General features: G+C 38.8%; 1 protein-coding gene across 2 annotated transcripts; it reads left to right on the forward strand.

The window, feature by feature from the left end:
• Nucleotides 1-643: 643 nt before the first annotated feature.
• si:ch211-282j22.3 (ER degradation-enhancing alpha-mannosidase-like protein 3) lies at nucleotides 644-13,126 on the forward strand. Of its 2 annotated transcripts, none has more exons than XM_044334645.1 (21): nucleotides 644-1,130; nucleotides 1,245-1,740; nucleotides 1,850-2,230; nucleotides 3,185-3,285; nucleotides 4,143-4,182; nucleotides 4,440-4,552; nucleotides 4,741-4,894; nucleotides 5,080-5,214; nucleotides 5,410-5,515; nucleotides 5,730-5,827; nucleotides 5,990-6,115; nucleotides 6,278-6,361; nucleotides 6,473-6,556; nucleotides 6,668-6,792; nucleotides 6,966-7,131; nucleotides 7,515-7,672; nucleotides 7,762-7,879; nucleotides 9,064-9,237; nucleotides 9,512-9,677; nucleotides 9,831-10,022; nucleotides 10,732-13,126. In XM_044334645.1, exons 3-21 carry the CDS (start codon nucleotides 2,189-2,191, stop codon nucleotides 11,013-11,015), a joined length of 2,466 nt encoding a protein of 821 aa, XP_044190580.1. In that variant the 5' UTR covers nucleotides 644-1,130; nucleotides 1,245-1,740; nucleotides 1,850-2,188; the 3' UTR covers nucleotides 11,016-13,126. The 2 variants fall into 2 exon arrangements, with proteins under 2 accessions (XP_044190580.1, XP_044190579.1); XM_044334644.1 differs by having other exon boundaries at nucleotides 1,850-1,895.
• Nucleotides 13,127-14,893: the final 1,767 nt, after the last annotated feature.

Consider the following 14,893-nt stretch of genomic DNA (forward strand, 5'->3'; position numbering starts at 1 on the left):
CTACTAAGAGCTGTGTCAGCTCACCACAGCATCCTAGTGGTAGTGTCTGGCCATTATGTCAGAATAATTTAATTATAATTATAATAATTTAATTCTGTAACAAAACAAATTTGGAATAATTGTTGTCAACCAAAATTATAAAATAACAGAAAGGCGTTTGGGGTGTATTTACTGCTTTCAAATGTAAAAATGGGTCAAATTTGACCTGAACAGTATGTAAGGGTTTAAAAGTTCCTCATATAAACTCCTTCTGTAACTCAGAGAGACTTTAAAGTTTAACAAGCTGATATTTTTCGTGATGTTTGTGATTGTTTTAATTAATAAATTTGTCTTATTGTTATATTATTGTAATGTGTCCTCAGGTCTCTCTTGCATAAGATATGTTGATCTCAATGAGATTTCCTGAATAATAAGATGTATTACCATTGTTATTATTCCATTACAATATATTACATAAGATAAAATGTATTAAGGGATTTGGTTACTCATTTTTTCCATCACTGAGGCACTCGAAAATCTATATCCAGTTTATGTATGATTTACACAAACTACATGCTCCTTGACTCCACCTTCCTGGTGACGTATTAGGGATTTGTAGCTGTTTAACCCTGAGTACAGCTTGTCAGGAAACCTTCCCGTCGCCTGAATAGAAACAAATAGGACTGCAACCCGCAGCATTACCCTAGTCTAAACCTTCTATGACCTAAACATAAGCACGTGAAGAATGGAGTTTGTTGAAGGGGAAACTTCATCTTGGCCTGTGTGGGAGTAAACCTTGCCTGAGATGCTTGTCTCGGGGCTGAAAATCCCACAGAACGGCTACAGACAGCCTGCCTTTACTTTGACAGCTCGGTACTCGACGTCAGGTTACTGTATGATACTTGGCGACGTGTCATCGACCATTTAATTGTATGACTGTCAGTTTCACACGGCAAGTAAACTATTTGATTTTAGACAGAGGTGGTCTAGCGTACTTTCTCTAGCTAACGCTATAGTTATATGTTAGGCTAACCAACTAACATTGCTAACTGGGAGAAAGCAACTTGTTAGCTGCCTAGCAATAAGGATCCTCCCAGGACTGGGATGGCTAGCGATTGTTAGCCACACTGTGACACTGTGCCATTAATTTGGTAACTACCTAATTATTTTCTTCATATTTATCCACATTTCTACATTGAACAAGATGTGCTTGGGCTTTCTCCTACTAGCCGGTGCTTTGTGACCCTACTTGTTTTCCTTTACAGGCAACAGTTCTTGTTTATCGGGGCACAGCTGTAGCTCGCTGCCTCTATTGTTTACATGGATAGCGGTCATCTGAAGTGCTCTGTGGGCATGCGGAGGTTGTAACGAGACTGGCTCAAATCACAGACCAACCACTGTGGAAATATGAAAATGGAGCCTGGAGCTAGCTAACGTCTGTTGACGTTTAGCCAAGACGTCTAGAGCCAACTCTCTAACAAAAATGAGGTTGATCGGGGGTCTAAAGGAGGACAGCTGTGCCTGCTGGACTGTTTGACTTTGTGTGGGCGTTGGACAAAGGACAGGAGTTTGTTTGTCCATATTAAAGCTTAAACTAATGCAAGATTACGCGAGGAGAAAAGGAAATACACATTGCTGGGAACTGGGCCACCTCTCTGGCACTGGGATGATGCTCAAGACCCTTCTTATCACCAGTCTTCTTGGCTGGGCACAATGTCAAGAGAGCCAGAGCATGACACTAGAGGAGAAGACTGTCATCAGGTACATACACTGTTTAAAAAAACACTGTTTATGTGTGATTGTGAAGAATATCACAGCGTTTGTGTCATCATCTGTTTAAATTAATACATGTTCTCCCCCTTTTTTGTAGGGATCAAATCATTGAAATGTTTGATCATGCTTATGGCAGTTACATGGTAAGGTATTCACTTTGTAATGATTGTTATTACCACTACATTTATGTTTGCATGTTGCAAGTTGCCGTTCAGACATCGAGTCAGTGGCAGGGTCCCCGCTGCTGTGGTGGGGTTGTGACGAAAGCAGATCTGCAGAATGTGGTTGCAGCTGCTAACATCCTGTGATTCCGGGTAGTCTTGACAGTATTGACCTACATGTAGTAAGCAATGGTTTGACTCACCCAGTGTTTCAGAGTTTTATATGTAAACTGTGTCTATATGAGTAAAAAATACAGGACCAGGCAGGGAGCGAGATGGAGAAAGAAGCAGCACGTTCCTGTGTGCGTGAGTCAAAGGTGCAATAATTGATGACATTAATCAAATCGAGTGCAGATTTATTGTAGGTTGCACAACAAAGTGTTAGTAAGAAACTGATGTTTAGATAAGCTGTGGAGATGTTGGGAAGAAGCGATGGGGCAGATACTAGCACTGGTCACAAAGATCAGATTTAGGTGAGTAGAATTGTGGAAATACAGGATACACAGAGTGTCTTTTCATTATGAATGAAGTGCTGTTGTTTGATATTAATTCATATTATAGCAGCTACTGTAGATAGAATTTACATTGTTTCTGCAGATGTTTGTCCCCTGAGTTCAGTGACTTTTAGTTGTGGTCCTCAGCAGTGGATTTTTGACGCCATTGTCAATATCTGAGGGCTTAAATAACATAATTAGCAATACACCAGCAGATAGTAATTTTTATTAAACTCATAACACGAACAGATCCAAATAAAAATAAATATTTGTTTGTCAAATAATTAAGACAAAGATATATATAGTGAGTTTTAAAATAAACTGGTCAGAGCTCTCACAAGTTTAGAAACAGTTACTGTTTCTGAACTTTGTATTTCTTTACTGCAGTTTCTTGTTACTTATTGGCCGACATATTCACCGATACCAACAGATGTGTGATAAACTAATAAGCAGATATAACAGCATGATTAGTTTATAGGTTAGGCAGTAGCTCTCAGTACCAAGAGTCAAAATTAATTGAAGCCATCTCATTAAAACGGATTTAAATCTAGGATACCATTTTTAAGTTGATGCTCAGTCCTGGAATAGCAGATACATCATGGGAAAATTGGTGAGTGGAAAACAAAACAGTACCACTAGTGATATAGCAGATGCAGAAAGTATTGAGCCTTGGGCTCTCAGCGTCTTTTCTGTTGAGGAGAATTTTCAGCCTTCCAGCCATGCTCTCTTAATGAGATCTTTTCAGTAGATAGACAGTTACTGTTGTTTGTGTTGCAGAAATATGCCTATCCAGCAGACGAGCTGATGCCTCTCAGCTGCAGGGGGAGAGTCCGTGGCCAGGAGCCTAACAGAGGCGACATAGACGACTCCTTGGGGAAGTAAGTTCATCATCCACTGGCATCTGAAGCCCAGAAAGACCCAGTGAGGTTTATAGAGCCACAACAGTTAAATTCCCTAAAGGAAACAAGCCATGTATTTTTAATGCATGAGTTGGCATCAATGCAGACCAAAGCCTTTTTAAAGTCTAATATCTAGAGTAAGAGTGCTATGAGTGCTGCGTCTCTTTAGAGTATTCTTTCATATTCTTTCATAGAGCTGTGCTACAAGTCTCTTTTAAACTCATAATTTGCTGATTGTAAAAAGTAACTAAATGTTATCAAAACATATTAATTTTCTTAGTTTATTAGATTTAACCCCACATCATCCTCTGCCTGCTTTCAAGATTCAGCCTTCACCAAGAATTGTAATGATGGATTTAATTCTTTCTACGACTATCTCTCAAACTATGCATTTTCTGCAATATTGTATCCATATTAAAGAGAATGTAAAAGGCTATATTTATGTAATGTCATCTCTTTTGAAATGGTATTTTGCATCTTCAAAGAAGACAGGGACTCAGTAATCATTGCTTTTATAATGCTGTGCATCTCCAAACAGATTTAATTTGACATGGAGTAGAAGATTCTCTAGTTCCTCAGGGGTACAAGAATTGGATGCTAATTTAAGTCAGTGACATTTACAAGAAGGCATTAAATCATGGACTTATAGTACAAAGCATCCTTTTATGCACCGTACATGTTGAGTAATGTAATTTCACTGTAAATTCAACGTATTCAAGGTTCAACAGCTGGTAGTTCATTAAAAATTAAACTGGATCAATGGCAAAGTGGGACACCAGCTGTAATGTGTTGCGGCAGACGCTCTCATTCTAACCTCTCCTCTGCCTTTTCCGTAGGTTTTCTCTCACACTGATAGACACCCTCGATACCCTGGTGGTGAGCACTTGCTTCTCCTCTGCTTACATGAATAAAAAACAGTAATAGCTGTTGTGTTGCTGTTGTCTTGTAGCCTCTTTGAAATGTGCACGCGATGTTTTTGCACATACAGTATTAAAATATATCAACAAAGCAGACCTTTACATGCCTGGTTGATTGTTCTTTGGGCATGTTTTTCACTGTGCTTTTGTTTTGGGCCTTTTTTTTCCTTTTGCAAGTACATTAACTTGTGTTTGTCTGTTTGTCTTTATGAGCAGGTGTTAAACAAGCTTGATGAGTTTGAAGATGCAGTGAGGAAGACTGTGAAGGATGTACGCCTGGATAACGACGTGGTGGTGTCTGTGTTTGAGACCAACATCAGAGTTCTGGGGTATAAAAAACCTTTCTGATTTACTATATATTATTTTATTATCTGTATGTATAACAACATGAGAGTTGAGTGAATGCTTTTCAATTTCCCATCAGCACAGCTGATGTTACGAGACTTGGTTTCTCAGGTTCTAAACCACCCACAATAATCTTTATGTTTAATGTCGTCGTTGTCCTAATTCTCCACAGAGGGCTTCTGGGAGCCCACGTGATGGCTGACCTGCTCCGTCAGCGTGGGGAGAGGATGCAGTGGTATCAAGATGAGCTCCTACACATGGCCAACGAGCTGGGCCATCGATTACTGCCTGCCTTCAATACCACAAGTGGCCTTCCTTACCCTAAGGTATTCCTTATTTTACTGTTGAATATCACTGGTTTTATTTCAAATGTATTATACGCAGATGGAGCAGACTGTCAAATCACTGCATTAATAGAGAACAATTTCAGTCAGTGCACTACTGGGGGACTAAAATATTTCAGATTTTAGTTAAGTAAATGAATTTTTTTTTTTCTGTTTTGGTTTTCCAGGTGAATCTGCGGTATGGAGTCCTAAACCCACTTTCACGCACAGGCACTGAATCTGACACCTGCACAGCTTGTGCAGGAACAATGATCCTGGAGTTTGCTGCCCTCAGCAGACTGTCAGGGGAGTCTGTGTTTGAGGTATTACCTTCCTCTGCCTGTCTTTGATTTTTTTTTTTTTTCATTTTTATGTGTATGTAATGGGAAAATACTTATTACAAATTTTATCTAGCTATAACTGATGTCAGTTGTTGGAAGCTGAAAACCTATGTGAACAATATAATTGTTCTTACCACAAACAATTTTAAGGACATAACACTTATTACTGTTTTACAGGAGCATGCAAGGAAGGCTCTGGACGTCCTCTGGGAGAGGAGACAGAGAGGAAGTGACTTGGTGGGGACAGTCATCAATATCCATAATGGAGAATGGGTCCGGAGAGGTGAGGCAGTTATAACACACTCATTCATAGTGTAAAACAATCAAAATAAATCAAAAGCCTACATATAGGTGAGAGATGAAAAGTGGAGCCACACATGTTGGCACACAGTGGATTAAGATGATACAAAAGAAATTCAGGAATACACAACAGTACACATTAACAGCTGTATGCATGGACCATAATGTAATTCTTATTGTTACTTGTGTGTTTGCAGACAGTGGAGTTGGTGCTGGTATCGACTCATACTACGAATATCTGATGAAGGCCTACATTCTTCTCGGAGACAATGTTTTTCTGGAGAGGTTCAACATTGTAGGTTCTCCATCACTGCATCCCCCATGTGAATCTATATCCATCTACTGTATTGTGCTCCCTGTCGCAACATCATTGACCACCCATTGGTTTTGTTGAAATTGCGATTGTTTGGGTTGAAGTGTTTTCTTATATATTTTTCATGATATTTATCTGTAACAGCACTACAGTGCCATTATGAAGTACATAAGTCAGCCTCCCCTGCTGCTCAATGTACACATGCACAACCCTACTGTGAGCGTGCGCAGCTGGATGGACTCTCTCCTGGCGTTCTTCCCTGGCTTACAGGTCTGTAATCCTGTTTTAAGATGCACTGTTTTAATCACATTTACCGCCATTAAAACATAGAAGAAGGTGCTAACAAAGAGGTGTCGACAAATGTTAGTGATTTAATTTAATTATAGAAATTGTTGCACATATTCCTGGTGTGACATTTATTTTTCCATGCAGGTTTTGAGAGGAGATCTGAAACCAGCTATTGAGACTCATGAGATGCTTTACCAAGTCACTAAACAGCACAAGTTTCTTCCTGAGGCAAAGAATCTCTAATTTTTTGCTCTATTTAATACCATATAGAATTTTTTTTTTTCACAAGAAGCCAGCATCACTAACTCCTCTCTCTTTCTTTGGTTAATATCTCTGTAGGCTTTCACTACAGAGTTCAGAGTTCACTGGGGCCAACACCTACTGAGACCAGAGTTTGCAGAAAGCACCTACTACCTCTATAAGGTGAACAACCTGACAGAAATAAACTATAATTTTCAAAGTACATCACACTTGTACTATATACACAAAGCGTTTTGTACCGTGTGAGTTTGGTTGAGACTGTGATCTCTGCAGGCCACTGGTGACCCCTACTACCTCAGAGTGGGACAGTCCATCGTGGAAAAGCTCAACGCCTACGCCAGGGTGCCTTGCGGGTTTGCTGCTGTGCAAGATGTCCGCACTGGGACGCATGAAGACAGGTATTGTCAAGGACAGTTTTGTAGACTTCCCGCATCGAAGAGTTACCTTAGAAGATGTGCAGTCTTTGTTGATGAAATAACTGTTGTAATGATGCCTCAAAACATTTCTCATTCATGTGTGATAATGTCTTCTGTGTGTGTGTGTTTATTTATGTTAATGTGTGTGTGTGTAGGATGGACTCATTCTTTCTGGCAGAGATGTTTAAATACCTGTACCTGCTGTTTTCGGAGAAGACACAGCTGCCCATTGACATTGACGACTACATCTTTACCACGGAGGCACACCTTCTCCCCGTGTCTCTCTCCACCACCCAGCCATCCTGTCAAGGCAACAATACAGTGAGAGCAGAGGCACATATTATTTTTTATTTTGGATCTCAAGCTGATATAAGCTTCAAACACTCATGAAGAGGATAGTTTAGCTCTGTCTAAAATGATTATTAGTCTGTTAAGACTTTATTATTTATACATAAATAGTAATAACTATTTGCTGCCATACTTGATATTGTATATTATTGTGTATTACATTTAAAGAATGTGATTTGACATTATGTGTGTTATTACATTATGGCTATATCAATGTATAGATGTGTGGCTTTTATTACAATGCAATGTATTGACAAGTGCAAAGTTAAAATATTTGCTGACCTTTTTAATATGTGACTTAATGTACATATGAGTGTATGAGCTGACAAGTGTTAACTGTGTGTCCTTTGCTCCAGGAAAGTGTTCCTGTTTCTCAAGAAGAGGATCTGTTCACACACTCCTGTCCCAGCACAGAGACTTTGTTTCCCAACAACCCTTCATTCGCCAAAACTATCCGGGACAGCTACAAGTACCTCACTGGGGTGGGGCGAGCCTTCCACCCTTTACCTGTCAGGTGTGTCCAGTCGTCGCCTGAGGCTTTTGATGTTAGAGTGGAGCCGTAATTACTTTGAGTTTTAACATTGGTGTGTTTATACTTTACAGGGAAATTGAACTACCACTCCACGATAACGGCATGGAGCCAGTGGAGTTCCTGAAAAGCATGGGCATTTCTCTCACTCCACTGAATGAGGTCATGGCACGAGACAGGGGGAGTCAGAAGGTATTTTGATTACTTTATACTCATCTCAGGACCTGAACTTCTGCTTGTCTTGTTGCTTTTTTTATATTTTATCCCCTCTGGACCTCAACATTGTCCCAACGACCTCTTAAACAGAAAACATCCTTGTAGATTTGGCTCAGTAGTCCAGACTGATTCGCTTTAAAACCACAATTTCTAAAGCTGAAGGAACTCAGTAATTCATTTTATTTATTGATATGTCAAATGAGAAATCGTGGACTTGCAGATATTTAAAAAGATCATTTTATGAAAGGAGAAATGTGTTGTTGTTTTTTTAAATGAAGCTGAAGAGAGATGATCAAATGAGTCAGAAACATTGTAGTGTCCCAATTTATCTAAAAAGCCCTCTTTATTGGCTAAATAAATGGATAAATATCAAGCATTTTTCATATTTTTTATGATTTTTAGTATGCTTAGCAGTAGTAGCAGTAAAAGTAAATTGTTGTGCTCTCTGAAGTTACAGAAAAATGAATCCTAGCTGTAATGAGAAGGAAGATCCCTGCTATGTTTTTCAGAGGGTTTAATGACACAATTTTAAATCATGCAAAGATGTTTCCAGTTCCTGACTATAAGACCTGAGTCAGTCTATTTGGCTGCTTAGATTTTCTCAATGATGCACTGAAACATGTTGAACCATGCATTTCTATGTTTTAAGCATGCTTTGATGGAGCTGTTCATTAAAAAATAACCTGCTGCTGAACCAATTATATTTCTAAAATTGCACAAAATAACAGTGCTTTGAGCAACACGGATTTAGAAAATTATAAGGCACTTGAACCAAATGACAGAGCCTTTTATTAAAAACTGATTTCTCTGCCATTTCATCAGCTTTGCTACCCTCAATTTTGGGTTTTCTTAAGCAGTAAGCATGCCCCCTGTGGTATCATGAGATCTCCAGCAGTGAGGGGAAAAGGGAAATATGTCAATCATAGTAAATGGATTACCAAATGTTTTATAAGAATTGGGTTAATAGCAAAGTTAGTAGAGTAAATGATGCCTGTAATTTAGGTTACTATAATATTAAGTAAAAGTATAATAAATTTGAACTGATGATGACATTTTCATACAGATTCCCTGCTTTAAAACATGACACTTAACATTTTGGGAAAGCAATGTCTTAAAATAGCCCATTTTCAATCCACTTTTCAAAATATTAATCTTTGTAGGAGCATAAAGGAGTGTACCGGGTTAAACTTGTGGCAGAGGTGAGCCAGACACCAGAGGAGGAGGAAGTGGTTCCTCATGTTGTTCAGCTCATATCCCCCCCGTTTCTGGGTAGGACAGTCCTCACCGCGGGACCTGCCAAGTTTGGAATGGACCTCACCAAGCAAGAGCACGGGGTGAGTTTCTGATGTTACAATAATATAGTATACAGGATCAACATCAAAGCTCCCAGCAAGCTGTATAGCTTTTATAAGAAACAGGTGTTGGATCATAATGACAAAGACAAAGAAAACTTCAATATTTTCTCTCCATTTTTCCAGAACTACACTAATGTTACCTGTTTTGTCCAAAAATAAATGATGACATATGTCCTTTTTTGGAAACATTTGCACACTCTTTCTTTTCAAATGCAACCACCATGACGCATTAACACAAACTCTTGTGCTGCAGGTGAAGGGCAGCATAGTGAAAGCTTCTCCCTACACAGCATGCGGGCCGATAGATAATGCAGTAGATCTTAAAGGCCACATCGCTCTGGCTCTGCGTGGTGACTGCATGTTTGCTGCAAAGGCTCGTTGGCTGCAGGAGGCAGGAGCCATAGGAGTCATCTTCATAGGTGAGGATCACCTCCACCGCAACAGATCAATTTTTCCCTACAGTACATCTCACATCTCAATATGCACAGTTTAGAATGACAACCAAATACTGCAAAAGCTGGAGCTCACAAAAATTAAATGATTCTAATTATTCCCTTTATTCTCTTTCTTAGACCACCGTGAGGGGAGCAATAGCGAGGAAACGCCGCTCTTCCAGATGGTTGGGGACGGCGACTCCACTGAAGACATCACCATGCCTTTGGTCTTCCTGTTCAGCCACGAGGGTGCTGTACTCACAGCTGCCCTGGAGGAACATCAAAACGTAGATGTGCTGCTGCTGCCCAAGGAGAGGCAGCTTGGACATGGTGAGAACCAGGAGGAGGCAGATTAAAGGATGCACCGGGTGATATTTCTACGTTTTTGTTATTGTCAACAAATCCCATGAAAAGACAAAATCCAATAATGTTAGTCTGTCTTTCATTATTTCATTTTAAAATCAGGGTCACGAATCTTATTTCTAAAAAAGGCAACGTAAATAGTGCATTTGTTGGGATCTGTTTTCAGCTGCGGATTTGGTGCACCAGTGAGTATTAGAGGCACCACCAGGAAGGTGTGTGTGGGATGTGACTCAAAAGCAACTACAGTGGTGATGTTCACTCTATGAAGGAACAGGTCACCCACCAATGGTGTGGCTCATTGATATGTTTTTTATAGTTTGCTACACGCAGTTTTATTCTTGATTTGTTAACAATGCACTGATTGGCCTGTAGGTGGGGCACAACACTTGTGTATTTTGATGTATTAATGCATCTCACCAATGGCAAATTTAAAATTATACAGATTATTCTGAAGGTGAACTGCAATTATATCCAAAAGCAAAATTGATTTAGTTTCTATTATTGTTTATATATATCTTTTTTGTTTAGACAGGCACTTTGTTCCCTTGTAATGAATATTGTCAGATCATAGTTACTGTCTCAGATGTAATTATTTTCTCTGTTCTGTTTCTGATTTTGTTTTTTTCTGCTTTTGTTTTTCTGATACTGATTCTCTCTCTCTCTCCACATTGTCCAGATAAGACAGAAAAAACAGTCGGCATGAACATCAAACTCCGGCTAGCAGAAGACGGGGAGCTGGAGGAGGGGGCAGCCACGGGGCCCACCCTGGAGTTTGTCTTGGAGAAAGAAGAGGTGGCGCTTCTTAATGAAGAGGAGGAGGCGGAAGAGCTCAAAGGAGAACGACAATCACAGCAGCAGCACTTCTGCGCAAAGGCAGCACAGAATGACAGAACTGAACCGTGTTCAGCAGATTCGTCTCAAACCCTGAACTCTAACAGTGGACCAGACACAAATCCTTGACCACTGCTGATCCTAAAGCAGCCAAAGTTTCCTAACACTGATTCCCTCATCCGTTTCTGAATGGCATGTGCCTCGGAGCCCCTCACTGCCCTACGTGGAGCCCTAACTGACCCAGCCTGCATGTTTACAACCAATAGAGGAGAGTCAAGCAGTGTGACGGCCACACTCACATCCTGTCTTGACTTTGAAACCTGAAGATGGTTCTATATTTATTAGACAGACCGTCAAAGTGGAACTTTCCGTCTGTGCGCTGCAGGTCTCTGAATTAAGGGGTTTGAGACAAAACTAGGTAGTTAAAGGCCAAATGCTGTAGGTTATTATGTGCTGGTGCTGCCTAAACCTAGCCTGTAGTGTTGCTATTGTAGGCACATACAAGGTGTTTGTGGTGATAATGATGTAGATCATTGACTAGGATATAAAATTACCTCACCTTAGAGGAAAACATAGATAAGGCAAAGAAAATGTACTCGGCTACATTTTTATGCAACGCAGTTTGTTTTTAATCTAGATTGCACCTTTTCACTTAAACAAGTACTGTTAAATATTCAATAATGGTGAATGGAGTATCGTTATTGCCAGTAGGTGGTGTTGGCTACCATAACTTCTTAGTAATATAATGTCAGTAGATGAAGGACACAAATTGGGGCCAATTTGGAAAGTTTATCTTATTTTGTACTAGTAAGCAACTTCAGGGAATTTCATGAGTGAATGCAGTTTGCTAGTTTGACCGATTTGTTCAAATGTTTGTGTGTGTGTGTGCATTTTCTTTCTGCTTGTGTGTGCGCATGTGTGTAAGGTGTGTAATTACTAGAATACCCAAGACAGTGTCATCGTCACAATACATCAATTCTATTCGATAAAGCCTTCCTGTCTTTACAAAGTTGCCACCATCCAAGGAATTAAGAGTATAACGTCTGTACAGTATACCACCAAGAATCCTGGATATTTTAGGCTGTATGCTATTTTTTCAACCTATAAATAACTGTTAATTTAAATGAATCATGTCATTTTAAGAACCTTTATAACAAAATTACCAAAGCTGTTTTTTCTGGAGATGAAGTCTTCATGTAACCATCTGGTAAGTTGCTGATTCAGCATCACAGATTGGTCTGCAGTACCAGACTGCTTTACACTTTGTGAAACGTGTCTGGCAGATTCAAACAGAAATGATCATTCAGCCTGTCTTTGCATTTCTGTGTGTGTGTGTGTGTGTGTGTGTGTGTGTGTGTGTGTTGCAATCAGTAATTTTGATTTGCAAAAAGTCATTAATCATCCCATTTATACTGTGTAATGATTAAATGTTTATAACATCTTAAAACAGAAGGAAAACTCTACAGGGTTAGTTTCAAAACAGTAAAATAGGATTTTAATATTTTGTTACGTCCAGTAAGATTTCTGGAGTGCAGCAACGTTTCTTTTTAATCGTCTAAAATAGTGACAGTCGAACTCTAGAAAGGTCAATTGGATCCTGTACATTGATTTCCAAATTGATGAAGCAATTTGGATCTAGTTTTGTGCTGTTGGTCTCTCTCTCTCTCACACACTTTACACAAACAAAATCATGTTGTGGGCATTATGATTTGTAAAAACTTTATGCAACAATTCAGAAACATGCATAACTCTTCAATCAGTTTGTTCATATATTCACTTTATTCTCACTAATAATAGGTTGCATGGTTTTTGTCTTTTGTGGTACATGAAAATGTGAGCTGTTTTTTTTTTTTTTTTTTTTTAAGTTTGTACAATGGACCTTTTCTCGATGCTGCTGAGTCAACTTCAAGTCTTACTCCAACATGACATTGTATTTTTTGTGTTTAGTATGTATGAGAACCTGTATACCTCAGGACTGTGTACATTACTGTTCACACAGAGAAAACGACCATGGACAAGAAGTAAGGTATTCTTTTTATTATTATTATTATTATATTTCATGCTATTTAATATTGTGCTCAGCTGTTTTCTAAGGTTTCTGTTTTTCTGCGACTAAAACTCAAAAAGTGCCAAAAGAGATGCATGACATGGCTCCTGTTTCTGTTTCACATCTTCTCTGTATTCTGTTTCTGAGCTGAGGCAGACTCATCAATGAATTAAACATCACAATTTTAAACCTCTTTTCCTCTTTGCTTCCTGTATATTAGATTTACAATACTCTTCATTGTCAGATCATTGACTATAATGGGAATCAATTAGCCAATGCGGTGCCATATATAATTTTATATAAGACATGAATCTTTTTCTACAAGACCATTTCATGTCACATATGTATTATGGCATATCTTTAACTAACATTTAAAAATGATGCAAATGCTGGGTATGCTACAACATCCGATGTTATCTTGGTAAAAATTTATTTCTTACTATCACCCATTTTTTTCTATTAAAGTAATAGAAACTATTAATAGAACTTTAAAACTTAATTTCACTGCATGTTGCTTTAGTAAGAGAAGAAAATCTTACTTTCTCAACAAGAAAATCATTTATTTACATATTTCTTATCTACATAGAGAATTATTTCTAAGCTCACTGTTCATGTCTTTGCAGTGAAGTATTTAGGGAGGACTGATTATGTCCAAAAGGCAGAAAACATAACTCTCAGTGCCTTGAGCTACAGGAAGTTGTAAATACGGTGGCTATTTTTGTCAGTAGAAAATGAGACAGAAACCTATTTGTACCAGATGGTGGCAGGTAGCGGAAAATAGCACAGTGGCAAGAATGATGACGTTTATGATTCTATTCTTGATGATGATGGCGTTGATGCTGAAAAGAGCAATGGCCAAACATAACACTGCAAAATTTCCAAATGATTCATATAACTATGTTTTTTGTCAGTATAGTATACTTTGTGCGAAATAATAAGGCATTCAAACAATTTGTGTATGCTGGTACTCATATAGTGGGAGATAATAATATTCATCTTGAGCCTTAATGTCATTTAAACAAAAATATACTACAAGCACTCAGTGTGGGTAGATAGCGGAAGGAGATACAATGCTTTATTTTAAGCTCTTTTATGCTCGTGGTAATCCATTTTGATGAATTCTATCTGGTAATTCCTATCTGACATGAAGAGCTACTTTTATATCTGATGCTGTGAAGCCAGAGACTTTTGTTCCTGCTCTGGTCACAGAATCATGGTCATTGCTTGAGTTGACCTTTCAGTTCTGAACAAACATACAGGCCCAGCCTTGTCCAGCTGCCATTCACCGTTTGGCCTCTGTTTGGCAAAGAATAATGGATTTAATGGGCAGCTCTGACAACAGTAGAAAGAAATCACACATGATATGTTTGCTTATCTGATGTGTATTCAAACCTCTTGAAAATATGCCCTTAGAGTTGAGGCATCATCTTACTGCACCTGCTGTATCCCAGCTAAGTTAAGTGCAACAATAGAGTTTCTGTGTTATTGAAATGAATGAGCTTTTTTCTTTGTGGCTTTTATATCCTCAACCAGATACTCATAACCTCAAATGGCTCTATGTATGGATATTATGTCACTAGACCTTTTTCCACAGACTCACTGTTACCATCGATCTGGATGACTGTGACAACCCCTGTGTCACTGTAAACGTGCCATAATGCTGCACTGTGCACATGTTTAATGGCTCTTTGTCTGTAGCATGAATCATGAATCTAATGTATTCTGTGACTTCAATCTGAGATTAAAACCAGCAAACATGTTTTCATTATGCAGTAGACTAGTTGTTTCAGTTCACAAATCAAGTGAATCCAGAGCTGCAGCTCAAGCATCAACACCATTATGGAAATGAATCCATCCAATCGCACTTAACTTTACAATGTAATATTTGCTCATCAATGTTCTCCCTTAACCATTATGTTCAATATGCTATTATTAGCCAATCTATGTTGCCTAGTGTAAA

The sequence above is a fragment of the Thunnus albacares genome, chromosome 18, assembly GCF_914725855.1.
Source record: "Thunnus albacares chromosome 18, fThuAlb1.1, whole genome shotgun sequence".
Taxonomy (NCBI): domain Eukaryota; kingdom Metazoa; phylum Chordata; class Actinopteri; order Scombriformes; family Scombridae; genus Thunnus; species Thunnus albacares.